The sequence below is a fragment of the Filobasidium floriforme genome (assembly GCF_021052385.1).
Source record: "Filobasidium floriforme strain CBS 6241 chromosome Unknown HD553scaffold_22, whole genome shotgun sequence".
Classification (NCBI taxonomy): Eukaryota; Fungi; Basidiomycota; class Tremellomycetes; order Filobasidiales; family Filobasidiaceae; genus Filobasidium; species Filobasidium floriforme.
This window is the reverse complement of record NW_025763643.1, coordinates 470973-497488: the sequence shown is the minus strand read 5'-3', so window position 1 is coordinate 497488 and position 26516 is coordinate 470973. Positions and strand designations below refer to the sequence as shown.

General features: G+C 53.2%; 9 protein-coding genes across 9 annotated transcripts; 6 read left to right on the top strand and 3 right to left on the bottom strand.

The window, feature by feature from the left end:
- The first annotated feature begins 2076 nt into the window (after positions 1 to 2076).
- Positions 2077 to 4706, top strand: HD553DRAFT_288519 (major facilitator superfamily domain-containing protein). Its single transcript, XM_046178296.1, has 10 exons — positions 2077 to 2690; positions 2767 to 2918; positions 3009 to 3173; positions 3278 to 3379; positions 3468 to 3522; positions 3580 to 3605; positions 3667 to 3822; positions 3902 to 4030; positions 4109 to 4330; positions 4404 to 4706. The coding sequence occupies exons 1-10, from the start codon at positions 2483 to 2485 to the stop codon at positions 4578 to 4580; spliced, it is 1392 nt and encodes a 463-aa protein (XP_046033945.1). The 5' UTR covers positions 2077 to 2482; the 3' UTR covers positions 4581 to 4706.
- Positions 4707 to 6825: 2119 nt separating this feature from the next.
- Positions 6826 to 10616, top strand: HD553DRAFT_317676 (putative ER membrane localized phosphoryltransferase). The gene is made up of 3 exons (XM_046180777.1): positions 6826 to 6915; positions 6989 to 10389; positions 10464 to 10616. The coding sequence occupies exons 1-2, from the start codon at positions 6889 to 6891 to the stop codon at positions 10217 to 10219; spliced, it is 3258 nt and encodes a 1085-aa protein (XP_046033944.1). The 5' UTR covers positions 6826 to 6888; the 3' UTR covers positions 10220 to 10389; positions 10464 to 10616.
- HD553DRAFT_288514 (putative histidine-tRNA ligase) lies at positions 10617 to 13235 on the top strand. The gene is made up of 9 exons (XM_046178295.1): positions 10617 to 10945; positions 11041 to 11177; positions 11269 to 11347; positions 11438 to 11563; positions 11649 to 11756; positions 11842 to 12034; positions 12140 to 12270; positions 12341 to 12814; positions 12895 to 13235. The coding sequence occupies exons 1-9, from the start codon at positions 10643 to 10645 to the stop codon at positions 13114 to 13116; spliced, it is 1773 nt and encodes a 590-aa protein (XP_046033943.1). The 5' UTR covers positions 10617 to 10642; the 3' UTR covers positions 13117 to 13235.
- Positions 13236 to 13369: 134 nt separating this feature from the next.
- On the top strand, positions 13370 to 14854 carry HD553DRAFT_345122 (small-subunit processome; the record flags this gene model as incomplete). The annotated part of the gene is made up of 5 exons (XM_046183066.1): positions 13370 to 13391; positions 13465 to 13784; positions 13866 to 14136; positions 14226 to 14506; positions 14576 to 14854. The coding sequence occupies 5 exons, from the start codon at positions 13370 to 13372 to the stop codon at positions 14852 to 14854; spliced, it is 1173 nt and encodes a 390-aa protein (XP_046033942.1).
- Positions 14736 to 18208, bottom strand: HD553DRAFT_122492 (uncharacterized protein). The gene is made up of 10 exons (XM_046176513.1): positions 17985 to 18208; positions 17590 to 17852; positions 17050 to 17411; positions 16412 to 16911; positions 16029 to 16327; positions 15697 to 15957; positions 15426 to 15639; positions 15296 to 15361; positions 15130 to 15228; positions 14736 to 15066 (listed from the first exon to the last, which is right to left on the bottom strand). The coding sequence occupies exons 1-10, from the start codon at positions 18100 to 18102 to the stop codon at positions 14936 to 14938; spliced, it is 2313 nt and encodes a 770-aa protein (XP_046033941.1). The 5' UTR covers positions 18103 to 18208; the 3' UTR covers positions 14736 to 14935.
- Positions 18209 to 18615: 407 nt separating this feature from the next.
- HD553DRAFT_317672 (uncharacterized protein) lies at positions 18616 to 21682 on the top strand. The gene is made up of 8 exons (XM_046180776.1): positions 18616 to 18919; positions 19030 to 19103; positions 19295 to 19848; positions 19968 to 20186; positions 20287 to 20593; positions 20665 to 20856; positions 20918 to 21124; positions 21190 to 21682. The coding sequence occupies exons 1-8, from the start codon at positions 18667 to 18669 to the stop codon at positions 21670 to 21672; spliced, it is 2289 nt and encodes a 762-aa protein (XP_046033940.1). The 5' UTR covers positions 18616 to 18666; the 3' UTR covers positions 21673 to 21682.
- HD553DRAFT_317671 (uncharacterized protein) lies at positions 21683 to 23063 on the bottom strand. The gene is made up of 5 exons (XM_046180775.1): positions 22793 to 23063; positions 22607 to 22712; positions 22330 to 22497; positions 22010 to 22238; positions 21683 to 21936 (listed from the first exon to the last, which is right to left on the bottom strand). Exons 1-5 carry the CDS (start codon positions 23037 to 23039, stop codon positions 21772 to 21774), a joined length of 915 nt encoding a protein of 304 aa, XP_046033939.1. The 5' UTR covers positions 23040 to 23063; the 3' UTR covers positions 21683 to 21771.
- Positions 22793 to 24501, top strand: HD553DRAFT_122466 (uncharacterized protein). Its single transcript, XM_046176512.1, has 3 exons — positions 22793 to 23855; positions 23961 to 24050; positions 24128 to 24501. The coding sequence occupies exons 1-3, from the start codon at positions 23086 to 23088 to the stop codon at positions 24321 to 24323; spliced, it is 1056 nt and encodes a 351-aa protein (XP_046033938.1). The 5' UTR covers positions 22793 to 23085; the 3' UTR covers positions 24324 to 24501.
- HD553DRAFT_362279 (uncharacterized protein) lies at positions 23994 to 26055 on the bottom strand. The gene has a single exon (XM_046183990.1). The coding sequence runs from the start codon at positions 25837 to 25839 to the stop codon at positions 24481 to 24483; it is 1359 nt and encodes a 452-aa protein (XP_046033937.1). The 5' UTR covers positions 25840 to 26055; the 3' UTR covers positions 23994 to 24480.
- Positions 26056 to 26516: the final 461 nt, after the last annotated feature.

The window sequence follows — 26516 nt, the reverse complement described above, 5'->3', positions numbered from 1 at the left end:
GAAATCCGAAACGTACCTCTATCTTCAGTATCTTATCGGACATCCCGAACAGTCGTCCTACATCCTAGCGCTTCCCGACGAGTTCCTGGAAATGCATGTAAACGACACCTTACAGAAGGAAAAGAGAGGGAGAGGCCTAGCGTGAAAACGGACGAACGGGAGGCGAACGGAGGAGGGGTCGAAACGACTACATCGATCGTAAGTTCATGTTCAGACGTTTAACTACCTTCTCGCTACCGTACTACCTCGACGCTGTTCTAACACCACCTGGTACTCCTCCCACATCACCGTCGCCATGTTATCCCGACGTCTATTCGACCACAACGATTCCTTCGCCATCGACCGTGCCGCCGGCCAGTTTTCCGATCGATTCGCCGGATCACCTTCCGCCCAGTCTTCGTAGACGTCTAGGTCGCCGTCTAGTTCGTCCCTCGTCAGGTAATCACCTCCGTGGCTGCAGATGTAGTTGTGTATGGCGAAGCAGACGTAGATGATCTGAATCTGCGTGGGGAGGGGGTAGAACGTTCCGTTGACGAGTACCTGTGGTCGGAACGTCGAGGTGACGAACTTAGCGGGGGTTCTCGATGATGTACTACGTTCCGAACGATGAAACATACCGGAAATCGTTTTTTTACGACGCCGAAGGCTCGTTCTATGACGTTACGTAGCGACGAATGTCGACGGTTGAAGAGCTCGTTCTTATCGGCCGGCCTACGCTTACACGTCGTCAGTATACGTCTACCGCTACCACCGACGCTGCGGAGACGTAGGACGTACCTTAGACCCGATCTAGACCACTCGTTTAGGTGGTAACGTGTCGCTCGATACGGAATAACGAGCTCAGATCGACCGGGGTATCCTGCGTCGGCGAGGTAGTAATATCCCGGCTCGATCGCTAACTGTCGGTTGCGGGCGTCGTAGTATACTCTAGTATCGGTGGCAGAACCTTCCCACCCCGCTAGAATGTAGGTGAAACGACCTGCGAAGTCGCAACAGCCGAGAACGTTGGTCGAGAGGGCGCCTTTACGAGAGCGAAATCGAGGGGCGTCGTTTTCGGGAGGTACTACGTTTATATGGGTTCCGTCGATAGCACCTAGACATCTATCGGTCAGAGGGGTGTAGGACTTGTTGGTGTATGCTTCGTGAGTCTTGTCGAGAGTCTCCGACGTCGGTTGTACGATATATCGATCATAGAACGCAGGATCGAATAGGGCGTCGAGGACCTCGTGAATCGTGCTGTTCGTGTCGTTGTATCGGAACAGACGTCGGTATGGTGGGCTTGACGAACGGAGAACGTTCCCACGTACTACGAGGTGGTTCTGAGGCTAAGCTGGAAGATCTCTCGCAGTTCTCGCTGCTTCGAGCCATGTCGTAACATCCATAGTGTCAATCCGACCTTAAGTTTCACCTTGACGTGTCTTGACGAGGTAACGAGACCCTGAGAGCTTAGTTCTCGGCAGAGACGTTGGAATAAGTTTACCTCCATCCCTGTGGCGTCCTTACAGACGTCTGGGTGTCCCCGTTCCCAAGATTCGACTCTGCGTAAGCCTGCGTCGCGATCGGTAACGATTGCAATATCTTCGTCGCGAGGACCTGGTTGATCGTCGTTTTCAGCCGCTATAGTGTTCGCAACAGTTGCAGTGATCGTGGCGAGTAAGATAGAGTCGACAAGAGGTTGCTCAGGCATATCGTTGGCGATTTGGGGGGGTTTTATAGAGGTAGAGGTGTTGATGTTTAAGAAGTGCTTAAGGTCGACACGTTTTGACGAATTGATATCGATTGCGAACAGCTATGACGTCGAAAGTAGGATTGAACGATAGGTAGGGGCGAGTCTGTCTCATATATGCTAACGAAGACGATGTTTTAATATCTAAATAAGATAATAGGTCGCTTGAAACGTGTTTGTTCATGTCGACATCGTCGACGTCGAAGTAGGTCGATGTGGCCAACGTCGGCTTGCGAGAAGTCTCACGTCTAAACAAAAACTGAATTCGAGACGCGAGTAAACACGACGTTTTTTGGCAGTTTTCTATTTACCACGTTCGCCAGCCATTTTACTAGCGCTGCATGGTAAAACGGAAATCGCCCAAAACGGTTCGCCCGTTGGTAAACACAGCCTTAGAAGGGTTACCCTGCATGTCATCATCATCGGTCTCGTTCCCGTTTTCGTGCTATAGTGCAGCTTTGTTCGCCGTGTCGCAAGGACGCCGATCTACATTATACCTCAGGGTGGATGATTCTTCGATGGTGGCGGCTAAACATTTCCGCGCTAGTGGTGTCCCACCAATTTCGCCGATGGCCGATCTTGCGAGTCAAATACCTCGCTCGTATAAGCTCGAGATTATTGCGACATGTTCGATCTATCTGTCGACATGCTCTGCAACATCCCTTGTTTTCCTCGAAAAGATGACCGGCTCGTCCCTAGTGTCTACCTCATAACTCTCCGACCTCACCGATCTCTTTCATTCAGATACCCAGGACCATGTTGTCCTCCGCAGAACCCCGCTCACAGACCCACGAGATGGAAATTCTCGCAACCGATGCTCCTCTCGTCCGAGAACTTACAACTCAAAAAGACCTGGAACACTACGCTCCAGCAGCGGCAGAAGATCCGATTCCTCAAGACACTGCGGAAAATGACGAACAGGCACAGTATGCAGAAGGAGGGTTCGGCTGGACGATCGTTCTATGTAAGTGGACTTTCTACCCCTATCCGCCGAAGTGTGCGTCTTGCTGATGACGTGAGCCAAACTTGTCGTCTCGCAGGTACTTTTATCATATGTTTTCACTTCATGGGTATCCTCTACTCTTGGGGAGTCATCCAGTCGTCACTCCTTAGCGATGGCTTAGCTAGCTCGAGGCTATTGAGTATCGTCGGAGGTCTCGAGGTCTTTCTCTTCGCTGGATTCTGCATTCCCGTAAGTCAAGCGACACGCTGCACTGTGCTAGCTAAACGAGGGAAAAACTTCCACAGTCCTAACCATACACATATTCTGAATGCGGATTAGGCTTCATGGCTGATCGGACGTTACGGGGTGAGAAACGTCGGTCTAGTCGGCGTCTGCACATCCGGCGCGTCCTTGATCTTATCGAGCTGGACGACCAAGAACCTGGGAGGTTTGATCTTCCTCCAAGGGATCATGTTCGGTTTGGCATCGGGGACTCTCTTTATGGTCAGTGCAGCAACAAGTCTATGACGACTGTTCCGCCGTTAAACCTGGAAACTGAAAACGACAATTTCCTACATTCCATCTCGCTCGTGCGATAATTACTGTAGACTTCTTATCCGCTTCCCAGCCAATATTTCCTCCGTAAACGGGGTCTGGCTACTGGGATCACCTCCGCCGGAGGAGGAGTAGGCGGAGCCGTCTGGTCAATCGTAAGTGATGCTTGCCCTCTTATCCCAGTAGGAAGGGATTGGGACTGGCCTACAACAAAAGGCTGACGCTACTCTACGGGTTGGATAGATTATCGAGCGGTTGATTGAGAAAGTCGGTCTGCCTTGGACCTATCGGATCATGGGTTAGTGTCTACGGTATAATAACTCGGTTCCCTTACTGAACTCAATCGCTCTTCTAGGTCTGTCCACGCTGGTGTTCTGTTTGGTAAGCCCTCGGATCACTTTGAAGGTCTTGCAGCTATTCTGATCCGTACTCGACTTCGTAGCCCGCCGCTTGGATGTTACGTCCAGGTTACCGCGCACCTAAACCCGGTCCTTCAGCAACCGGAATCAAGGAACGCAGTATCCTTCGACAATCGATGTTCTTGCGCGTCTTAGCGGCGTGCTTTATCGTCTCCTACCCGTTCTTCATTCCTCCATTCGTGAGTCGATTAGCTGGGATAGGGGCAGTTTCGAAAACCGAGCACAGCTCAAGCCTGAAGATTCGTCTGCACGTTATAGTACGTACCGCAATATGCGGTGTCGGTGGGCTTGTCTGCATCGCAAGGAGCCTTGTATTCGGCCTTGTACAACATCGCATCCGGCATCGGTCGACTAGGATTTGGGATAATAGCGGACTTTCTGACCGGCGTGAGTCTGTCATTCGCGAAAGTAGATTACGCGAATCTCGTCGGCTGAAGGGTAAAACCCACCTTTCTTGAATTATAGAACCTGACGTCATGGGCCCTTGCACTACTTTCGATCCTCTTGTCGAACTTGTTCGTCTGGCCGTATGCTACCAATTCGAGCGGGATCATCGGGTTCGCCTTCTGGTGCGGATTGGGTTCGGGCGGGTATTTCAGCTTGCAATCGAGCATCGTCGCTCAGATTGTGGGCACGCACAAGATCAATCAAGGGATCGGTTATATCGAGCTGGCAACATCTTTCGGGGTAAGTCTCGCGCTCCAACTTCATACTTGAAGAAGCCCTGATCACGTATGGTCTGCTTGCGAATACCTCCCAGTACTTTTTGGGTCCCATCACTGCTGGTATCCTCCTAGACGCCTTTGGTGGGTCCGACCAAGGAGCGAAACCTTACCGACCCGCCATGTATCTTGTCGGAGCGACGACGACGGTATCGTTCCTGCTCGTCGTCTGGGTCAGAATCAGTTACCAAAAGAGGCTTTGGTCCAAGGCCTGAGCTGGTTGGTCGTGTTTCTCTATTGTTTGTGCATGAAGCTATAATGTTCGGTCTTGTTCAGATTACCTCTGGGTTCTTGATGTTACCCTGTCATATGTATTTACAGCGATAAACAGAGATTCTCGATTCTCGCTTGATTTTCAGAGCCGCCTCTGATATCAGGCCTGACACGATACCGCCTGGGCTGAGATTTACTCTTTCTTTTTCAGACGGATCGCGGGTATATTTGCGTTTGCCAGGAAAAAACAGTTGGCAGGCCTGAGATCAACTTCAATTACACTGCTTGATGACTGACTTGAAAGACAGCGCGGACGGACTAAAGATCGGTCGAGCGACCGATTTGGCGCTATGACGAGACCAGGGACAGTAATGTCTGTCTCTTGCGAATGTAGCTACCGGGGAGAACAGCGAGGTCGCGCCTTGTTTCCTTCACATATCGCTACCCAAGACGGTAACAAAGCTCTTGTGCAGCCATTGCTTCGGTCCAGCTGACAGCGCCCACCGTTGCTGTTGTCAGTGTTATTGCTAGGGCCGGCGGGGGCAGATGAAACCATCATCCATTCGAAGCAGGCAATCTTACGGGACAGATATCTTGATCCGTATCACGACATGAAGGCACAGATGGACCTTGACCCTTTCCGGCAACTGTTCCAGCTGAATCGGCAGGTTTCTAGCGGTGTAGGTATCGATCGGCATCCAGGAGCTGTCGGTTAGCCGCGATTACTCTACAGCAAGGATTTGACTGTCTTCAAGGCATAGAGACTATCAAGGTACAGATGACGGTGATGAGTGGGTATATCACTAACTTCTCAAAGCACAGTGCCAAGATCATTGAGGAGTAAGTTTGATCATCCAAGCAAGACACCAAACTTCATGTGCTTGTGCCGTTCTGGCCGCCATAGTATATCAAAGGTGTAAGCTCCATCTCGTGCTGAACCCCTCCCATATGATAAGGCCTTTCTATGGAGGCGGATTTGGGCTACAATATGGCTGTCTTAGCATGCAGCGTGCCAATAGGCGGTCGACCCTAGACTGTACCCCTGTGTCTTTGAACATGGTCTTACAGTTGTAAAGGCCATTATTGTCTCGGACCCATCCATCTCTTTTCTGTCGATATATCTATCATGGTCAAAGGCCAACCTTTTCTATCTGCAAACTTGATGTAGAGAAATACCGCCGCCCAATAAGGGATACCGCCGCCTAATATCGCAGCCCATATAGTCTTTTGAGGATCGATCACTCTCTACGTTTCCAAAGTATTGGTGTGACTGATGTCAAGGTCTGGCCTTCCAACTCAGCATCGTCCAACTCGACCTTGTCCGCCAGTAATATCGGCAACGTCATCGCATATGATGTATAGTAGAATTAAATCTTGATCACTCCTCAGATGGTCTCGAAGGCAAATCCTTGGGGCAAGTCGCCAGAAGCTATCTCGAACCAGGTATCATAGTCCTGGCCTAGAGGAGGAGACATGTCAGGAAAGAATGTTGCGACCATGTCAAGATAAGGAAAATTGTTCTTGTGTGGACATGATATCCGTCTGGTCTGGTTGTGACGAATGCGCTGCTGTATCGCCTTGTGTCGCGCGATCAGATCGGCAAGCGAGGAGGAGGAATGCTACCAACTTCAAGGCGTCTCAATAGCTCAAGAGGAGTGTGCAAACCATGTTCATTGATGGAAACGCGGGAGCGGTTGTAGAGTAAAGTTATAAGGCTAGAGCGAATCTGCTTCTGCTGCCGCTGTAGTCGAATCGTGGATCGATAAAACATAAGACACCGCCCGCGGTTGGGTCTCAATAGCACATACGGGGTTGGGAAGCCGAACCATGACGACCAGCTGGTCCTGTTGGACCCATTGTCGTTGTTGGTGGTACTGCTGGTGCTGCTGTTTCCAAAGACCGACGCACGATCGATCCCGGCTTTAGCCCAAAACCGACACCGGCCTTCCAGCTCAAGAATTCTCTGTTGCTGATGCACCCGTGCTGATTTCTCAAGTGCCCGGCTGAAATTTGAGCGAAAGCTCTGCACTAATGTGATACATGCACCGCTAGACAGGAAGCGCTGCCTTCGCGTCCCTGTTTCATCAAGCCACGAGGTTGATCTTGAGATCTTGATTACCTAATCGACCCCCGAAGACTCTGGTCACGTGCCAATTCGGCTGCCGTCAGTGACCTGACCGGTCATCAAGTGCAAGCAAGAGGTCGAACATTTCCTGTCTGGCAAGCTGGCAACAGCATTGCTACAGCTGAACAGTCCAGCCTCATAGCAAGGTCTCAAGATCTACAAGCTCAACTGGCCGATTGAGGGGTATGGCAGACTCGACTGCCGCTAGAATGGTAAGCAGCGAGCGCGCCCGAGAGCCTCTTCCAGCTCACCGCTCACACGCAGTATCGCTTATGGAACGAACAGCCTCAGGGCATACGACCTCTCCCGTCAACAAGAAAGACCTCAAATTCCGTCTTACAAACCTTATCAAGATCATCCCTTGCCCTGTTGTTGCTGGCTTACATCTTCCTCGTCCATCTCACGGCGTTATACCACTTTGCTCGTGGTTTCCTCTTGACCCGCGTCACATCTCTTCAACGAAGTCCGTCCCACGATGCCGATGGGGTTCTTCCACCCTTGCCGGCTACCCACGACAAGGCTATCATTGTCATCATCGACGCTCTGAGATCGGACTTTATCCATGCAGTACCTGCGAACTCGGAAGTCTATGATGAACACTATCACAATCAGCTGAGCCTACCGGCAGAACTCAGCTCGACGGATCCTATGCATTCGATGCTCTTCGAGTTATACTCCGATCCTCCTACCACGACTATGCAACGGTTAAAGGGGTTGACGACGGGGAGTCTTCCTACTTTCATCGACGCCGGATCAAATTTCGCCAGCACCGAGATCTTGGAGGACAACTTGATCTCGCAATGGAAAGCCTCGGGTAAACAAGTCGGCGTTCTAGGGGACGATACTTGGCTCGGATTGTACCCGCTCTCACCAGAAGCCGAAAGCAACCAGTCGGTAACGGAAAAGTACTGGAAACGCGAACTCGTACACGGATTTGATAGTTTCAACGTCGAAGACCTGCATACCGTGGACGAAGGGGTGATAGCCAACTTTTTCCCCATCCTCGCCAATGAGAACAAGACTACCGCCAACGAGTGGGATGTGCTTATACTGCATTTCCTCGGTGTTGACCACGTCGGACACCGAGTTGGACCCTCGTCCAGCGTCATGTCCCGCAAATTGCAGCAGATGAACGAGTTTCTGAAGGACACCGTCGAGCGGATGGATGATGATACTCTGCTTGTCGTGCTCGGTGATCATGGGATGGATTCGAAGGGCGATCACGGGGGTGATGGAAATGCCGAGACCAGCGCCGGAGGATGGTTTTACTCGAAGAGCAAGCCTCTTCGGACGACCGTCATTGAGGATGTCGAAGATGCCGATCAGAAATACGGATACCTCATGAACGACGAGCGATTCCCCCGGACAAGAAAAGCCAATCAGATCGACCTCGTCCCTACTTTAAGTCTACTATTAGGCACCCCTATCCCGTATAACAACCTCGGAAGCGTCATCCCCGACTTTTTCCTTGCCGACGCTTCTCTCGAAGCCCTGTACTCGGCTGCTCACGCGAACGCCGACCAGATAGCCATCTACCTCGAAAGTTACCCCGGCTCCACCCTGAAGGCGTATCAACACCTCTTAGACGAAGCTTGGGAAAATGTCATCACCGCTCGCATGGACGTGGAAGAGCTCCTCTCGCGCAAACCCGAAGTAGGATATGGAGACCAGGACCTTCTGGATGATATGCGGGAGGCGAGGGCGAGGACGATCGAGGCTGAAAAGGATTACATCAAGTTGAGCTTGAAGACACTTCGAGGGCTCTGGGCGCAATTCTCTATGCGTTCGATGGCCCTCGGCTTGGCGCTCTTTGGGATGAGCATTCCTGCGCTCTGGTCGCTGTATGTGGGCATCAGGAACACCCGAGAAGGCTGGGACGTCTACGTCCGCGAAGTCCTAGTCATCTCGATCAAGGTCGGAGGTTTCTTCGGCAGTGTTGTCGGGACAGGAAGAGGTGTATGGACTCGAGTGCCGAGCGAAGCACTAGGCTGGGCTTGGTCGGCGGGAGTGTTTGGAAGTCTGGCTACCGTGTTAGCGACCGGTCTTCCTGCGATGGGCAAGACCACAGCCAACTTCCTCTTGCGTCCCAAGTTGATGCAGATGGTCGCTTCTGGATTCTTGTTCCTCTATTCGATCGCCTTTGCCGCCAACTCGTTCATCATCTGGGAAGACCGCATGTCCTCCTTCATGTTGACGTCAATCTTGCTCTTGCCCGTGATCAAGGCTTTGACCGCCCCGACGCACCGGCTGCGACTACGGATCCTAGGGTTCTCTTTCGCCGCGGCGGTCTTGGTTCGGTTGATCTCGATCAGCACGGTCTGCCGAGAAGAACAGGGTGGATCATGTCATTTGACTTTTTACGCTGGAGCGACATCACCCATGGCGCCCGCCGTCGTTCTCGCTGCGATCTTGCCGCTCGGATGGTACCTACCCAAGATCATCGGACTGGTCCTGAACGAGTCCAAGTCCAACTCGGGCCCTGCCCCGTTGTTCCTCTTGGGCGTCCAAGTCGAGCTGGCTCTAGCCGCCCTCTATTGGATCTTGGAGTACGCGGAGCACTGGGATGGCATGAATCAAGATAGGTTGCCTCTGGTCAAGATCTTGAAGGTCTGGATCGCTCGAGCCGCATTTGGTTTGATTTTGGGAGCGAGCGGAGCGGTATGGACCGGTATGCCCCTGTGTATCGAGGTCAAGCGGGAAGAACAAGCCGCCTCTCTCATCAAGGAAGCCGAAGGTGTCGATGGACAGGCAAGCAATACCCCGCAGGTCGTCGTCTATGGCTTCGCCAACGCTTTCGGTTCCAGCTACTTGCTCTTCATGATGCTCGGTTTCGCCGTGCTCTTCCTCGTCAGCCTTCCTACAGGTCAGGTGGTCATGGCGCTAGGTTTGCTGGCCATGATCTGCCACCTCGAGGCCTTGGACGCTATGCGGGACGCACACGCAATGTCGGCCGCATTTAGCGCTAGCGGGTCACCAGAACAATTCGACGAGGCGACCCTGATGAGCTCGCAAAACCAGCCACCAAAGTTCAGGGAGACCGCCGGATTCGCCCTGTTGGGACACGTACTGTTCTTTGCGACGGGCCATCAAGCCAGTTTCACCAACATTCAATGGAAGGCCGCTTTCATCGGAGTCTATTCGGTCGTCTACCCGGTTTCACCGTTACTCGTCGCCCTCAACACGTATGGCGGGTACATCCTCCTCGCCCTATCGATCCCTCTTCTCGCCCTCTGGAACGTCTCACCAACCCCTCGAGGCCGCAATCCCGTCATCGCGGATACTCTGCAAGCGATGCTTGCATTCATCCTGCAATACACCTCGATCACGTTTACGAGCGCGTTCTTTGCCGCCTGGCTGAGACGGCACCTGATGGTGTGGAAAGTGTTTGCACCACGCTTCATGTTGGCCGGTACGACGCTGCTCGTCATCGAGCTCACGCTCATCATGGCGATGGGTCTAGGAGTTCGAGGCGTCTCGGCCAAAGTCGCCAAGACTTTCAAGACCGAGTCGATATGAGGTGATTGAGCTGAAGAAGACAACAAAAGCAGATAGATGGAGACATCGCGCATGGTGTCGATGTACGATAACAGAAGCATTGCATTCGCATCCACAAAAACATGACACGTCTTACAAGACTTGAAGCGCGATGTTACAGCTACCCGACGCTCTGGCATGCCTTGGGTAATGTGAGATGGCGAGCTTGGTAGGTGTGAATCTGAGTATCGATCTAAAGAAGTGTTTGACTGCTCTTGTTCGATAGGGAGGGCTTGCGCTTGGCGATGCGCTTCCGATTGGTTCGCTTCGCACAACCCGCGAGTTATGACGAAGTCACGGACCTGGTCGATTGTTGACTTTACCAACAATGTATACCCGCTTGACTCGGTGCGATTGTCATCAGTCCTCGTAGTTGCCTAGTCACATACATAACCTTCCCACTGCATGCTATTCTCGGGATTCACACGTAGGATCACATCGAGAATCAACACATCCATCCCTCGCTTCCAGCCTCACCTGTACCCCGCCTATTCGACCAGAGCTGAATACAAGAACAAAATGTCTACCGGGTTCGAAGCCGAGAGAGCTAGGATCACCGAGCTCGCCGAGGCCATCAAGCAATTGAAAACGGATGGTAAACCATGCGATGTCGAGTTGAAGGAGATGTTGGACCTCAAGAAGAAGGTCGGGCAGTCTACGGGGAAGAAGGATTCCGGCAAGGGAAAGATCCAGCTCAAGACCCCCAAGGTGAGCTTCAGATCTAGCTCAGGCTTCAATAGCTACGACTACAACGTCAAAGCAGTGAACCTGATTGAAACCGAATATGCTCCTCGTAATATCAGGGAACGCTCGACCACGGCCCTTCTGCCACCCTGCTCCGAAAACAGATCTTCAACACGCTCGAGAACATTTTCCTCAAGCACGGAGCGAGCACGATCGATACCCCCGTCTTCGAGCTGAAGGACATCTTGGCCGGAAAGTCAGTCGTCGAAGGGGACTTTAGCTAGCGTGCTGTCATCTTGGTACATGGGCAAAGATGCTGATGTCGATAACGCGCTGGTCTGGAACAGGTACGGCGAGGATTCCAAGTTGATCTACGATCTGCAGGATCAAGGTGGAGAGCTCTGTTCGTTGAGGTACGACCTTACCGTAAGTCCGAAGATCTTCTATCGTTCAACTCTTTTCGCAGGTACAGACACTGAGGCCATCACATCTCCGATAACTCGCTTGATGACATAGGTTCCGTTCGCTAGGTACTTGGCCATGAACGCTCAACCTTCAATGAAGAGGTACCATATCGGCAAGGTGTACCGAAGAGATCAACCCGTGATGAGCAAAGGTCGTATGAGAGAGTTCTACCAATGTGTGAGTTGCCGGTGCGATTCCGATTTCTCGTACATCCCGTCATATCAAGACTCAGCTGAAACGGCCTTTATGATGTCTGGATTAGGATTTCGACATCGCCGGAGCATACGACGCCATGGTTCCCGATGCCGAGGTGCTTTACATTGCCTGTGAAGCTTTGACTGCGCTGGATATCGGAGAATTCACTATCAAGGTGAGCCACCTTTTTTCTCCCCTCATCAACTCCCTGCTCTCGCTAATTCAAAAAACTACCCATCACGACCCTGCTCGCCTTTCAGCTGAACCACCGAAAGATCCTCGACGGGATCTTCGAGCTAGCCGGAGTCCCCGCTGACAAGACCCGAGCGATCTCTTCGGCCGTGGACAAGCTCGACAAGGCTCCCTGGACCGAGGTCAGGAAGGAGATGACGATAGACAAGGGTCTGGATGGGGTGATCGCTGACAAGATCGGAGAGTACGTCGGACTGAAAGGTGAGTGTCCTGTGCTGCAATTGTGATCGGAATCGTAATCAACTGTCAGACCACGAGCGAGAAACTCATGTGTGTGACCAATCGTGCCGTTCTACGCTATAACAGGAAAAGGTTGGGAAGTCCTCGAGAAACTCAAATCGGACGACAAGTTGACGGCGGTCAAGTCGGCCAAGGAAGGCCTGGCGGATATGGAGCTCCTCTTTGGGTACCTGGATGTCATGGGCGTGCTCGACAAGGTGAGCCTATGCAGCTCCCGCAGCACACGGGTCCGTACTGATGTGATATGTTTTCCCCCGGTTCGTTCAGATGTCATTTGACATGAGTCTCGCTCGAGGTCTCGATTACTACACTGGAATCATCTACGAGGCGATCCACCAGTCCTCGGCTCCTCCCGGTTTCAAGACCCAACCCGCCGTTCCTGCCGAAGCCTCATCATCGGCACCTGCACCGTCGAAACCTAAGAAAGCCGGGGAAGAGGACGAGGTTGACGAATCCACCGTCGGGGTCGGTTCCATCGCCGCTGGAGGTCGATATGACGAGCTCGTCGGCATGTTCAGCGAGGCTGCTGGGGGGAAGAAGGGAGCGGGCAAGGTCCCCTGCGTGGGCATCTCGGTCGGCGTAGAGAGGGTGTACAGTATCCTCCTCCAGAAACGCAAGGAGAGGGAAGAAAGGGAAGCGAGGGGTAAAGAGACCGAGGTGTATATCGTCAGTATGGGAGGGAACGGTCTGTTGAAGGAGCGGATGGCTTTGGCCAAGGACTTGTGGGATGGGGGAATCAAGGTGAGCTCACCGGTCCTCTGCAGTTTGAGACCAGTGTTCCTGCTGCACAAACGCTAACCTTGTATCTCAACATGTATCAGGCCGAGTTCATGTACAAGAACAAGCCCAAGCCGAACGCCCAGCTCGACGCTTGTGACCGGGATCAAACGCCGTTTACGGTCATCCTCGGGCCCAGCGAGGTGGAGACGGGGACCGCCAAGGTCCGACGTCAGCTCGGAAAAGAGGGAGGGACTACCGAGGGAGAGACGGTCCAGCGGGCAGAGTTGGTCGAATTTCTGAAGCGCAAGCTGGCAGAGTTGTAGAGCGATAGGGACGCTCGCATAAAATAGATATGATATACACGTCATCCCCCTCTTCGCGTCTAGTTTGTGACCGAGTCGGGGGCTGTTTCTTTTTTGATAACAAAAGTGGAGGGAAGGGGAAGGGTTTGGTTGATCTGAACGACCAAAGTTCAAGATAATTTGGTAGAAGAGGTAAAACGATAACATCTATCTCGTTGAAACAGATTTCCTTGGAACAACATCACACTGTAATACAGGACGTTCCATATCGACCATGGCAGGCTCATCAATCAGGAGTAAGTCAAATGTCAATGCTGTCAGACATCACTTTCACGCCCATCCTAACCTCGATCTTCCTGCCTGCTTCAGACTCGGTGCATCGCCGCAACCACAAAGAACGAGCTCAACCTCTCGCTCGAGCCAAACTCGGTCTCCTTGAAAAGAAGAAAGACTACGTCCTCCGTGCTCGGGACTACAAGTCCAAGAAAGAACGTCTCAAACGTCTCCGTGAAAAAGCAGCTTTTAGGAACAAGGATGAGTTTTACTGGGGGATGATCAAGGCCAAGACGCAGGGGGGTGTGCATGTGCAGGAAAGGAGTTCTAGTAATACGTTAGGGGTGGATGAGGTCAAGCTGTTGAAAAGCCAGGATGCGGGTTATGTGAGGTTGGCGATTGCCAAGGATGAGAGCGTGAGTTGCGATACAGCTCGTCAAAGTACGAGGCATGCCAGTCCCGGACTGACGATTCATCTCCACTCCCCTCTTTTACAGAAAATCACCGCTCTCAAGACCCAACTCCAAGTCCTCACCTCCCTCTTCCCCTCCCTTCCCTCCGCTAGCAACTCCGACCCGGATAGCTGGTCCGACATGGACGAAGGATCCGCAGACGAAGACGCCGACGAGTTGGAAGATGTCGACATGGAGACCCTAGAAGAAGCTGGACTGGTCGCTCGGAGCAAGAAGGTCAACGTCAAGGGTAAAGGGAAGGAGACGGGACAGGTTGGGCGGGGGCATACGGTTTTTACCGACGACAAGGACGAGCGTGAGTGCTTTGCTGTGCCTCGTATCCATTCATGCTGTTTGTAATGTTCGCTCACCTCTTCAACACGCCTTTCACTCCTTCAATGATAGTGCTAGAATGGGAACCTACCGCTCGAGCATCAAAACCCACTCAAACCGAATCATCAAGGTCAGAATCGGTAGAGGAGGTCGACCTCGGTTGGGTGACGACGAATCGACGAGCACCGCAACCACAATCGAAATCGAAATCAAGAGCAGAGGAACCTAGTGCGATAGAATCCGATGAGGATGAGGACGATGATGATGATGTGAATGAGATGGGAGAGATAGAAGTGGACGTCAAGCGGGCCGAGCAGAAACGGGTGGAAAAGGATCTACGGAGAGAGGCCAACGTGAGTCCGTTTGCCTCATCTTCTTGTTGATGAGGATGTTTCGCTAACGTTCCCTATTCCAACTCGCAGCAACACCGCCACCTACTCCTGCTCGAGCTGCAACAACGTCTCAAGCGTCTAACGCAGCTTCGATCGGTCTTGACCCAGATCGAATTGCAAAAACAGATGATGGGCAAGGGAGGGGTGATCAAGAAGAAGGATGCCGAGCGGATCGTCCTGCCGAGTCTGAGAAAGGGGCGGATGGCCAGGGAAGGCAAGCGGGATGATAACGGGGACGACGATGACGCTGATGGCCGGGTCGTACATCACGGCAAGGTCATGAAGTGGAAGGCTGAGCGTAAACGGTGATCGTCGAGGTCAAGCAGTGGGATTGGGCGCTCGAGGCAACCCGTTGTATCATTATATATCGTGGACGGAGAGGAAGATGTCTCAATGTGAACTCCCCGTCATTACCAACGCTATGTTGCACGGTTGACCAGCATGATTCGTTATCCGGGCCACTGGTACGAGACTGACACGAACTCCGCTTGAAGCTGTTAGAGCTGCTGCCACTTCGCTCGCTGCAAGCAGGCATCTCGTTAGCTTAGACGACCGTGGGTGGAAGCTAGACGCGACGATCGTACCTTTCGAACCTAGTCGATGAAGGTAAAACAGCCTCGTCGAGAAAGATGCTTTCATATCCTCCTTGAGCTTGAACCCTGATGCGGCCTTTATCACCTCGTCTGGGTCTGCGCATTGATGAGATACGTTACGACCGATCTTGCATAATCTTTGGCAGGCACAACTGACCTTGGAAAGTGTGTATCGAAAAGAAAGCATCGCCGTAGTAAGATTCGCTACTCTGTCTAGCGGCGTCTATTGCACGGGAGAGCGACCATCAATATCGGGTCAAGGTCCAAGGGCACACTACCTTGCCTACCTCTTGTATACGCGACTTGCACCCTGGCAGTATCATCATCACCATCATCATCATCGTCGCTACTCTCGTCGCCGCTCATCTTGTTGCCTCGCATCCGAGGAATGACCGGCCAACTCGAGTCGCCGGTGTGCCGCGTGACTTGCCACTCGACTGAAGCTCCTTTGGGTAGCTCCCGAGCAGCTACGAAGAGCACCGGAGTTTTACGACAAGCGTGCTGAACAAGACGGGAGTCGGCAGGTGTCAAGGAGTTTACTTCACTCTACATACTTACTCGCTCGGCAAATTCGTCCCAGACCGCGCGCATGGCGCGCTCGACCTCCTCATCCCCTACATACCATCCGACCACGCCTTCGATCCAACCTCGGCCTATCGAGCCGGCGCCACCTTTGCTCGAATCGCCCATGACCTCGATGATTCGACGAACATGTTGCAGGGCGAGCACTGCGTCAAAAAGGACGTCGCGCGGGGTCGCAAACGTGAGCGTGCGGGGAAGTAGTGGGATCTGTCCGGCGATCGTCAACCGATTGTTGGACTGTGTATCGGATCATTCAGTCCATCTGTGCCGCCTTTCCGTTGCAATATTTGGTCACACGACGGACTCACAACGACACCCTGGCTGTACGGCCCTATATTCGCCGGCGCCCAATAACTCAACCCTTGCACGTGCAACCCGGACCTCCGTGTCCTCTCTTCCCGCTTATCGTCCCACCCAACAGCTTCGAGCCGACATACCTGCCCTGCCCGAGCATCGAGGTGGACGCCGACACAGGCTCGAGTAGGAGGTTCCGAGCCAAAGTACTTGATATACTCGGCGTTGACTAGGGGGAAATCGGACATCCGGGCCAGGTAGAGGTTGATATGCTGGATCAAAGGAAAGTCGAGCGAGTCCTTCCGCAGGGCGTCTGTGGCGTGTCGAACAGGCGTTAGCATTAGAAAGATTATGGGCGGCTGCATCGATTTCAAAAGGGACTAGGCACGTAGCTCACCTCGAAGTGCATCGAAATGTCTCCGCATCAACACCCCAACCTCTTCCCCCTCCTGTTGAGTGAGTTCGACGACCGCTCCGAACCACCTTCCCCGTCGGTTCAGCTCGACCACATCGTTTGAAGACATCTGCTTCTCATCAAATTGTAATCGCTGCAGATCTCCCTCAAGCGCCGGCGTTGCGAAAGGATCGGAAGAGGTTTCCGATTGACGTTCCCGGACAGCACGAAGGATCTGCCTCGATTCCCAATCCAACACGTTGGCGTGTAACAACGTTTCCTCTTCGACCCCAACTTCCCCTTCATTCTCTACGTCCTCTTCTCGGTCTTCTCCCTCCAAATTATTCCGCTGAGTCGTCGCAGTCTCCGAATCTAGACCGAGCAATCGCCTCATCTCTTCCTGATTCGGTACGACGTGCCCGACTTTAGGTTCTAGGTGCGCCTTGATCACCCGGAGGTGGGCGACGGGGGAAGGGTCGGTTATGATCGTCTCCGTCTCGTCGCTGGCGGGGGCCCACAAAAGACGGAACATAGTAATGACAAGAGACGAGGGCAACGACGATCAGCTTTTCTGTTCGACGCGATCGCTCCTGGATAGGAAGAACGATCCAGAAGACTCCTGTCCCACTCTCCAGACTCACAAGACGACCCGATCGTAGAACAACGGCCCATCCGTACAGACCGTCTCATACTCCCCTCCTTCTCCTGCAAAATGACAGCCCCAATCCCTCTCCAATCTCCTTAACTTCCCTTTCACCCTCTCCTCCCCCAACTTTCTCCCTACATCCTCAACCTCCAGGCCCATCCCTGCCACCTTGACCAAGACGGGTTCGAGCCCCGAAGAGAGCATGGAGAGGACTAAGGGGCGTTCGGGTTGTTGCCATAGAAAGGAGAGCGGGGTGAGGGAGATGTGTGGACGGGAGGTGATGTGTTCTATTCGGGAGCGTTGGTAGGTGGAGAGGATGGCTCCGGAGGAGAGGCCGGCGATCTCTGGGTGGTGGGACTGTATTCATAGAGTCGGGGGCGGGAAGGTCCATAATTGGATTTGACGGAGCCAGATGCGGGATGGTTGTCGACACAGGAAACGAAGTAAAATACATTAGCGGTCGCGATATTTACCATGAGAGCTGACTTGGTCTCGACCTCTGAGACGAGCAAGAAAGCTTGGCTGTGAGACTCACCTTGACGGTCCTCAACAAGACCTCCAGATCTTCCGTCTCATCTCCCTCTCCACCCTCCTTCTCCTTCTCCTCCTCCTGTTGTTCCTCTTCCCGCCCTTTACCACCACCAAAACCCCCCGGTGTCGTCCGACTCCCATAAGTCCCCCCGACCCGCAAAGGTTTCCCCCTGATCACCTGCGTGTACAGTGGTAGCCTCATGGACTCGGCTAAGAGCGGGATAAGGGTAGTTCCTACGCTTTGATACATGTACGAGTCGATCTCGTCTGTTCGGTGGTACGTCGGAGTAGAACGAAGGGCCATAGCCATATCTCGGTCAGCTTCGTGAGTACAACAATGACTCATACCAGGGACACCTGGATAATGGATTTTCCTCTAGAGAAGATACGAGGACCGACCTTTTCCCTCTTCGGGTACCAATGTAGCCAGGGCGACGATGTCGTGTCCGTTGGCTATACAGTGCATCATGTTGAAGCACGAATCTTTACCCCCGGAGAGCAGGGCGACGACCTTCATCCTGCGGGTTGTCCTTTACGCTTTCTCCTGCTGGGCGAGTCTAATTTTAGCTGCGGCTAGAGTGATTGAGGATGTAGTGGGATAGATTAGATTGTGTAGTATGTCTGGGGTCTGTCGAGGTAGAACAAGGAGAAGTCTTTGAACTGTTTGAACCTTTGGGAGCTCGAGGTTTCATCCGGGGATCGAGGCCGTCGAAACCAAAAAATCAACAAATCGCGCGATTCATCATTGTCAATCGTACAATCGTAGTCATCACAAGATTGTTATATGTACATGTAGATCTAACACTCAGCTACCGGTAGGTACCCATCTCATGTCGCTATAGGTTGATGTTGACGAGCTGTTGCTTGTCAAAAAGTGCACCTTGAAGCCCATCCACACCGAGTCTCTCGTTGCTCTTGTCACGTGATCTGTCGAGATTTCAACCGAAGGTGTGGCCATCACTCACCTCGACCTTTCGACCTTGTTTCGACTTTTTTGTGTGTATACAAGTACATCATTGACATCTGCTGGGAGCTTTACATAGAACACAAAGTAGAATCTCTACCATCGAAACATCCCGCCATGTCATCCGCAAACCCAGCGGTCGCCGCCGCCCTGACCGCCGTAGAATCCCGTCGAGCAGCTCAACGTCAAGCCGAGCTCGAAGAGCTCGAATCCGACCTGGACAACGATAATGAGGTCTCTGACGAGAGCGACGAGGAAGAGGACGAGTACGGGGAAGAGTTGACCCCGGCTATGGACGCTGCGATCTTGAGGACCTTGAGGTTGATCAGGAGCGGCAAGGGGGTTTATGAGGGGGAAAAGGTCATCGAAGGTGAGTTTGGGTTGGGTGATTTGGGTGTTGGTTGAGGTCGGGTTTTCGATCTCGATCCTATGCGACGAATTAATGGCTCATAATGACTGCTTCAACTGTATACGATGCAGAGGCTTTGAAGGATACGAGCATTCAAGCCGAAACCCTCAAGTTGAACCACCCTCGAGCTCAAGCAGCTACCAAGGTGAGTCTCCCCCTATCATTCGACTCGGTATGAATGATCGAATCTGATTCACACATTCTTTCCTTTGCTCGCCTTCATATGAAATCCAATCCCCGAACTATCCTTGAAAACCTACCGTTACCTCCTGTGTTCTCGAAATCACAACCCCAAACCGTATTACCGTACAAAACCCAACTCTCGAAATCCCGCAGAAATTCACCTTGCAAGACCACCAACGCGCCGCCCTCCTAGCCTCTTCCCACTCCAACTTCGATTCCGGCCAGCCCGAAGTCTTACCGGACACGCTCATCCCCCTGACCCACGTTCAGGAAGAGAGACAGTTACGGGAAGAAGTGACTAGGGCTTTCCATACTGCCATTCCCTCCGCCTCTGGGGGTGGAGTCCCTAAAGGCAAAGGCAAAGGAGAGGGAGAAGATGAGGATGAGGATGAGGATGAAGACGATTTCTTGGTGACCAAAACGACTCTGCAGGTGGACGATGCCGAAGCGAAAAAATACCGGGACTTTCTCTTGGCCCAAGCTGGGGGTGAAGAGGGCGTTCGGGAGATCTTGGGGATGGGCGGGTTCCCGGAGAGGATGCAAGGTCAAGGTCAAAACCAAGGGAAGCGGGCTATCAAGGCTGTGGATGGGGAGGAGGATGCCGGTGATGCGGATGTGGATGTGGAAGATGCCGAGGGAAAGGAAGGAAAGGGAGGGGATGGGAAGAGGGTGAGGACGAAGGATGATGATGAAGAGTTCTTGATGAAGTAAGTCCCGCTTCCCTGCCTCGTTTCCCCTTTGAAGCTCCAGGTTCCGATTCGCAAAATCGGCAGAAAAGATGTCCCTCGTACTGATATTTGCAATCATCATGCCTTGACTCCGACAGCTACATCCTGAACCGAGGCTGGATCGACCCTTCAGACGAAGCGGGCACCACTTCCCACGCCGGCGAATTCAAGCCCAAGAAGCAAGCTCGAGCTCGACGGGACGATGCCGCAGAGGAAGGTCCGAACGCGAATCCATGGGGAACTCTGGAGGATGATAGCGATTTCGATGAAAAGGCGGAAGAGTTTGAGAACACTTATAATTTCAGGTTTGAAGAGCCGTGAGTCGATCGTTTACAGTCAAAAGCAGGCAAGGTCCGAGTTTCAAGCTGACGATTACTCGTTGTGGTCCTGGGATGACGGTTTTGACGACGAGTATAGGGGCGCGGCCAACATCACCACCCACGCGAGAAATCTGACAACGACAGCTCGACGGACGGACGAGACACGGAAGACGGCTCGACAACTCAAAGCCGAACGGAAAGCCGAACAAGCCGCTCAGCGGGCCGAGCAGACCAAGCAGGAAAAGGGGAAGAAGCGAAGAGAGATCGAAAAGCGGATGGAAGCTCTGAGAAAAGAGTTGGGGGACAAGGCGTTTGGAATGTTGGAAGAAGAGATGGAGGGCGATTGGGATGAAGAGGTGTTCGATCGGGCGATGGACAAGGTCTTGGCGGCCGGGTTGGATGATGTGAGTCGTAGACCATGCAGGTCTGGTATGTGAAATACATATGACTGATACGGGCTTCGAGCGGATTGCAGGACGAGAAGCCGACGTGGGGGGATGACATCGATACCGCCTATGCCGAGGATGATGAGGACGAGGAGGGGGGCGGCGAGATGGATTACGCTGGTGAAGGGGAAGAGTACCCCGAGTTCGATCAGGCGTATGCACCCGGAGGCGATGCCGAAGAGGACGTCGACATGGAGGCCGAGGAACCGCCTTTGAACATGGTGAGCATCGGTCGACTGGCGTGTTTGACTGCGTGAATACTGACCCCAATCATCGTGATAGGACGCCGACTTTATCTCCATCGACGACGCCACGTCCAAGCGTAAACAACGCAAGGAAAAGAAGAACAAGAAAAAGGACAAGGGCAAGGGAAAGGAACGGGTCGAGGATGTCGAGGTGGAGGAGGAGCAGGGGTTGACAGTCGCTCAGCAAAAGGAGAAGGTCAAGCAGGCTTTGGAAGAGTACAAGAAGCTTGATTACGAAGACATGGTGAGCCGGACGTGCTCGAATTGTATTGGTCCTTCGTGGCTGACAAAGACCCGTGCCTCGAACAGATCGGCGATCTCCCTACCCGATTCAAATATCAGAAGGCCGCCCCGCAAGACTATGGTCTGACACCGGCTGAGATCCTGTTGGCGACCGACGCAGAGCTCAACCAGTTCTTGGGCATGAAGCATTACGCGCCGTATCGACACGGTTCCGGGGTCGGCGCTGCCGGTCGAGGGATGCGAGATCGACTGAAGGAGCTCAAGGCCAAGCTGGCGAAGCGAAAGTGGGGAGAAGTGCCCGAGGACGAAGAGGCTACGGGCGGTCGATCTCGGGATCAAGGATGGGGTCAGAACAAGGGCGGACAAGGTTCGTCTGCTGGTCCCGCCAAGAAACGAAAGGGAAAGAAGGAGAGGCAAAAGCAAGCCGCTGCCGCCGGTGCCGATGTGGAAGGCGGGGCGGCTCAGGTTCCGGGACCATCGACGGGGACGAAAAGGAAGAACGCCGAAGACGATCGAGGCGAGGGTGCGAGCAAGCGACAACGAGCATGAGTATCGGCGGTCTGGCGTTTCGGTCTGTCCGTGGAGGGTTGTATAACGTGACGAGCGATGCATGATTATAGCTACAAAAGGCATGCTTCTTCAGACCGATTAGATCAACGTCTCGGGAATCTCTCCGCCCGTGAACGGCGTGACCTTGTCCCTGATCTGCCACTTGGACATGGGGTCCATCAGGTATCGCTCAAACACCCAACATTCGGATATCCGCGAGCTCCGGGTACTAGACGGTTTATTTCGCTGATGGATCGTCAAGGTCTACGGGACGATGTTTCCGAGTATGAGCCGATCGATGGTTCTGCATTATGCACACTCATAGACGTCGGCTCACCTGCTCTGTTTCGAACCTGACAATGACCTGAGCGACCTCTGCCTGAGTCTTCGGGTCGATGACCCAATTCCTCGCGTGTACGATCCTAGGGGCAGAGAGGTACTTGTTCACCGCCCATTCGATCTTGGGTCCTCCGTGAGAAGTAGAAGAAGAAGCGGCCGATGCTCGGCTCTTGGCGTATTCGAGTGCGGAACCCTTGGAGTATTCTTTGAGCTTTTCCATATCCCCGCTACGTAGATCATCAAAAGAACAAGGTGGATTATATTGGATCCTTATCGGCTTGGGACTTGTGCTCGCACTGGTCGGATCCGAGAACTGACCTAGCGATCGCCCGACTCCACCCCTCCCAAACTTTGCTGAAATGGCTCAACAACCCCGAAGCCGCCTTTTGCGGGTAAAAGAACCCGGCGATCTGGCCCCAGAACCTCTTGTAAGGGTGGTCGTAGGTCTTCATGGAGTAGATGTCTGAGGAGACGATCTTGGAGATGCTATTCCGTATTGTATCGAGAAAGAGATAGAAGTGGGATGAGCGATGAAGCAAGAGGATAGTCAGTGCCGAACAGGATTTGGAATTAGGATTTGTGAGAGTAGACTGACGATTGTGCGGTGTAGAACCCTCGTCTTATTCGTTTAGTCACGTATTTCCGCCTCTCGCTGACGGCATTGAAACCGATCTTTTTCAATGGCGGCAGGACGACAATATCTGCGAATCCCCATCAGAGTATCGTAGTCAATCGTCAGCTCTCCTGGAACGCCCGCAAGTGACTGGAAACCGTGATATACCTTGTAGAGGCTGTTCCTGCCTGATTCCCGACATCCCCGACATCTTCGAGAGCTTTTGAGCTCTCGACAACGCCCTCTCGGCATCCTTGATGGCGTTCCTCGGAGTCGCTGTCGAGGTCGATTGTTCTTCCCTTGCAGACGAGGTGGTTCCGAACGAACGGTATCGAGCCTGCCGGATGAGGGAGGCGGCGAGCGGTTCACGGGCTCGGACGGTCGTTCGAAGGAGTGCTAGCGGAGTGGCGTTCATGACTAGTAGTAGTGATCGTACCGCTGAGGTGTGAAGATGTGACCGGATGTGCGATGTCAGTGTTCAAGTATCGGTCGATCCAACTTTATGGGAGAGGTCGAGGGTCGAGGATCAGGATCACGTGACACGCGGGCGCGAGCGCGTTTCATCAAAAGCAATCGAAATGGGTGCGTTTGAGGTCGAAGCCAGGTTCGCCCCTACTATCAAAGGTGGACCGGTTTCAGATTACACGAAGCGCATCAGGATATATAGCTCCTACTATCCGTGTCACTTCGGCCGGATCGACAGTCGGATGCGGACCTTCCTTGCGGTCCCATTCCTCTTCCACCAGTCCAACAATTCGACGAAGATGTTCGCATTCCCGATCCTGCTCGCCCTCATCCCTCTTGTCACAATCACCATCCTAGCTGCCCCTTCTCTCAATACCTATCCCGAAGCCTTCCCTGACTCGATTAAAGGCTACAAAGACCCTCTCATCACCAGCGACGACCCTAAGAACCCCGACAACGTCCAATTCCTCGACCTTTCCGCCCTCCAAGCGTCGAACGATGATTACCGACTCGCCCCTCAAATCTCCGGGACCTGTGTGGTGATCTGCGTCATGGTCCCTCACCCTAGCATGACCAAGGTATCGAGCAACGCTATGTACGACAATTATTTGCAGTACGCCTGTGCGCCGAGTTGTCACGAAGATCTCGAGGACAAGAGTCAACCTATCAAGGGGGACCTCAAATACCCCGAACCTAAAGAAGAGGACGAGGGCTGGAAGTTGCTACCTGAAGAATATCCTGCTAATTCCGTGGTTGTCACGTTCGAGTGAGTTGATATGGTCCTTTCCGAATTACTAGTAGACGAATTACTAGTAGACGACCACGATCTATACGGGAGTCTGAGTTCGCTGATCAACGCGGTTACGAACAGCGGGATCGCACGGCCCGGCGAGAAAGGAAACAAGGACGGGTATTCCCGAGCAGAGGTCTTCAGGGTCTCATGTGACGCTGATCAAAGAGGGTTCGTTCCCCTCCTCTTTCTTTTTTGAAACGAACCTCTTTCCCTAACGCCCGATCTTCAACACTCTCCAATCGCAGGCTAAACGCAACCCGCTCTTCCGAAGGTCGTGCCGACGAAAAGTATCTCGAGAACTTTGCTTGCAAAGCTTCCGGGCTGCTCGATAGCCCCTGGTACGCCCAAGTGATCGACCCGTATACGGTGGGGAGGTATAACCCTATTTGGTGGAGGACGGGAGGGACGGCTGAGAGTAGTGGGGTTTGCCGGATATACTAGGACTAGTATAGTATACTGTAGCGCGGCGCGAGTTGAGATGCTAGTATTTGTGTGAGGTATGACGTGTGGAACATTACAAAGTACCTGCATGGTCTGGTTCATTGCTGGTAGTAAATGGATAAGACGAGATGCAGCCTCCTCATCTCTTCCCTGATGCCTAGTCGGCCTTCCGGCCCCCACCCGCCCCTCCCCCGGAAGAAGAAGACCCCGTCCCCCCATCCTCCTTCCCCCTCCCCTCCCCCTCTCCCTGCCCGAGACCCAACCACCCTCCCCAAACATCCCCACACTTCTCAGCCACCTTGCCTCCAAACGTCCAAACCTTCCCACTGACGACCTGGTCGTACATCTTGCTCAACCCTCTTCCCTGGGCAGTGTCCGAGGTCAACAACCTATCCAGGGTGAAATGGCCAGTCTCGGTCGAGCGGAACGAGTCCGTGTACATCTTCCCCAGCCGGTAGACGGGGGAGAATATGAACTCTGTCCGCCTCGCGAGGGCGTACCATGGCGCGATGACCACTGTGGAGAGGGGGAGGGTGATATGCGTCCCACCCGAAGGGAGCGGTTCAGAGTGATAATCGAATTTGGTGACGTCCCTGTCTCTTTCCGAGGGAGATCGGGCTTGTTGGCGTTGCCTCTGGTGTCGTTCCAAGTGTGCTTGTTCTTCTTTGACGAGTCTCATGAATTGTCGCTCGGCTAGCGTTGTCGGCCTTACCGGGGCGGGGGCGGTTTCGTAATAATGATCGAGGTCGGCATTGGGGTTGGAATTGGTATTCGTAGATTGGTCCAGCTGTGCCTGCTGAGCAGCAGCAACTTCCGCAGCATACTCCCTCGCATACCCTTCTCTAAGATCATACTCCAGATCCGACATCTCCTCCCACCGCCTCTGCGCTTTCCCCCTCCCGCTATCCTGATCATAATAATAACTCGGCGTCCGTCCTATCGAATCAAAGTACCTAGCCTTCAAGCTTCCTTCTTGGTCCCAGGCGGGATCGTAACGTTGTCCTTCTTTTTGCATCTCTACCATCTCGTCCAGCGTGCCCTTGAAGGCGGTGATGGAGCGTTGTCCTATCCAGTGTGAGACGGACTGGGCGAATTCGGCCATGATCGACGTCGATGCTAGTGTTGACGGTTCTCCAGAAGAGATCGCCGAAGACGACGAGGAAGCCACCCCGGCCCGCTCTGCTCGTTGTCGATCAAGGTAACCCGGCGTTCTCTGCTTGCTCGCGTCGTCGCTCCTATCGACCTTCCAACACACCGCCCTGCAGACCGGGTCCCACCCCGTATCCCTCCTCAAGGAAGATTGCGAACAGAACGTGAAACATCTCTGCGTCGTATAAGGCCGTATGACGGGGTTGGATTCGTTGTCATCGACGAGGTGGGTAGAGGAGTTGTTGTTGGCGATGATGGGCGGGAAGAGGGCTGAGATGGGCGTGGCCGATGATGTGGGTGGAGGCGATGTTGACGATGACGAGGCCGAGGATGATGGGTTTTCGTCACGGTCTAACGGGGATGACATGGCGAACGCTGTATTGATGACGTTGACTCTGATATCCAGTAGATGTACTAGCAGCGATTACAATGACAAGCATATGCTATCGTCCTGAAGCGAGGAAGAGTGACGATTTTGTAACAAAAGAGATCTTCAATCGATCGAGGACGGTTCATCCATCGAATGGTCGACGGCGAGTCCAAGCTCAAAAGTCACAATCAAAGGGTGTAAAGAGGAATATGCCCATGATATGATATGGATGACGATGAGCAGGATGATATTGATCGTTGAGAAGCCTAGACCTCGCAAGAAGAAAAGGGACATGCGTTCGACATCAATAATTAATAAGGATGATGGCCACTTGCCAGCAACATCAGCCCATAGCCCATAGATCCGGTCAAAAAACGGGAGGAAGCCTCAGAGGTGTAAGCCTACCCTCGATCTGCACTTCAAGGCAAGGGAAATTATCGTGGAAATCGATCTCGCTCATCTATTAGAAGCTGCGCTCGACACCGACTTTCACACGGCTGCTCCAAAAGACCCTCCAGCACGTCATATACTACATCGGGCATTGGGGTATGATTTCTGCGCCGGGATGCCAGTCCCTTTACCTCAGCGTTCGGGGAGTCGATGGTCCCCCACGCCGGAATTGACAAGTGCAAGATTGACGGGGAATGGAAGCACATTCGCCTTTGTAGCCGGAT

Excerpts from the sequence above, each read along its gene's own strand:
- HD553DRAFT_288519 (XM_046178296.1), top strand. The coding sequence starts at position 2,483 with ATGTTGTCCTCCGCAGAACCCCGCTCACAGACCCACGAGATGGAAATT. Across the intron at positions 4,031-4,108 it reads TAGCGGACTTTCTGACCGGC|AACCTGACGTCATGGGCCCT; the intron begins GTGAGTCTGTCA and ends CTTGAATTATAG. Across the intron at positions 4,331-4,403 it reads AGCTGGCAACATCTTTCGGG|TACTTTTTGGGTCCCATCAC; the intron begins GTAAGTCTCGCG and ends AATACCTCCCAG.
- HD553DRAFT_317676 (XM_046180777.1), top strand. The coding sequence starts at position 6,889 with ATGGCAGACTCGACTGCCGCTAGAATG. Across the intron at positions 6,916-6,988 it reads ACTCGACTGCCGCTAGAATG|CCTCAGGGCATACGACCTCT; the intron begins GTAAGCAGCGAG and ends TGGAACGAACAG.
- HD553DRAFT_288514 (XM_046178295.1), top strand. The coding sequence starts at position 10,643 with ATGCTATTCTCGGGATTCACACGTAGGATCACATCGAGAATCAACACA. Across the intron at positions 11,757-11,841 it reads TCGGAGAATTCACTATCAAG|CTGAACCACCGAAAGATCCT; the intron begins GTGAGCCACCTT and ends CTCGCCTTTCAG. Across the intron at positions 12,271-12,340 it reads TCATGGGCGTGCTCGACAAG|ATGTCATTTGACATGAGTCT; the intron begins GTGAGCCTATGC and ends CGGTTCGTTCAG.
- HD553DRAFT_122492 (XM_046176513.1), bottom strand. The coding sequence starts at position 18,102 with ATGAAGGTCGTCGCCCTGCTCTCCGGGGGTAAAGATTCGTGCTTCAAC. Across the intron at positions 17,853-17,984 it reads GGTACCCGAAGAGGGAAAAG|ACGAGATCGACTCGTACATG; the intron begins GTCGGTCCTCGT and ends ACCACCGAACAG. Across the intron at positions 16,328-16,411 it reads ACATTTCGATGCACTTCGAG|ACGCCCTGCGGAAGGACTCG; the intron begins GTGAGCTACGTG and ends GACACGCCACAG.
- HD553DRAFT_317672 (XM_046180776.1), top strand. The coding sequence starts at position 18,667 with ATGTCATCCGCAAACCCAGCGGTCGCCGCCGCCCTGACCGCCGTAGAA. Across the intron at positions 20,594-20,664 it reads TGGCGGCCGGGTTGGATGAT|GACGAGAAGCCGACGTGGGG; the intron begins GTGAGTCGTAGA and ends AGCGGATTGCAG. Across the intron at positions 21,125-21,189 it reads AGCTTGATTACGAAGACATG|ATCGGCGATCTCCCTACCCG; the intron begins GTGAGCCGGACG and ends TGCCTCGAACAG.
- HD553DRAFT_317671 (XM_046180775.1), bottom strand. The coding sequence starts at position 23,039 with ATGAACGCCACTCCGCTAGCACTCCTTCGAACGACCGTCCGAGCCCGT. Across the intron at positions 22,713-22,792 it reads GCAGGAACAGCCTCTACAAG|ATATTGTCGTCCTGCCGCCA; the intron begins GTATATCACGGT and ends GGGGATTCGCAG. Across the intron at positions 21,937-22,009 it reads TCAGGTTCGAAACAGAGCAG|ACCTTGACGATCCATCAGCG; the intron begins GTGAGCCGACGT and ends ATCGTCCCGTAG.
- HD553DRAFT_122466 (XM_046176512.1), top strand. The coding sequence starts at position 23,086 with ATGTGCGATGTCAGTGTTCAAGTATCGGTCGATCCAACTTTATGGGAG. Across the intron at positions 23,856-23,960 it reads TCCGTGGTTGTCACGTTCGA|CGGGATCGCACGGCCCGGCG; the intron begins GTGAGTTGATAT and ends GGTTACGAACAG. Across the intron at positions 24,051-24,127 it reads TGTGACGCTGATCAAAGAGG|GCTAAACGCAACCCGCTCTT; the intron begins GTTCGTTCCCCT and ends CTCCAATCGCAG.
- HD553DRAFT_362279 (XM_046183990.1), bottom strand. The coding sequence starts at position 25,839 with ATGTCATCCCCGTTAGACCGTGACGAAAACCCATCATCCTCGGCCTCG.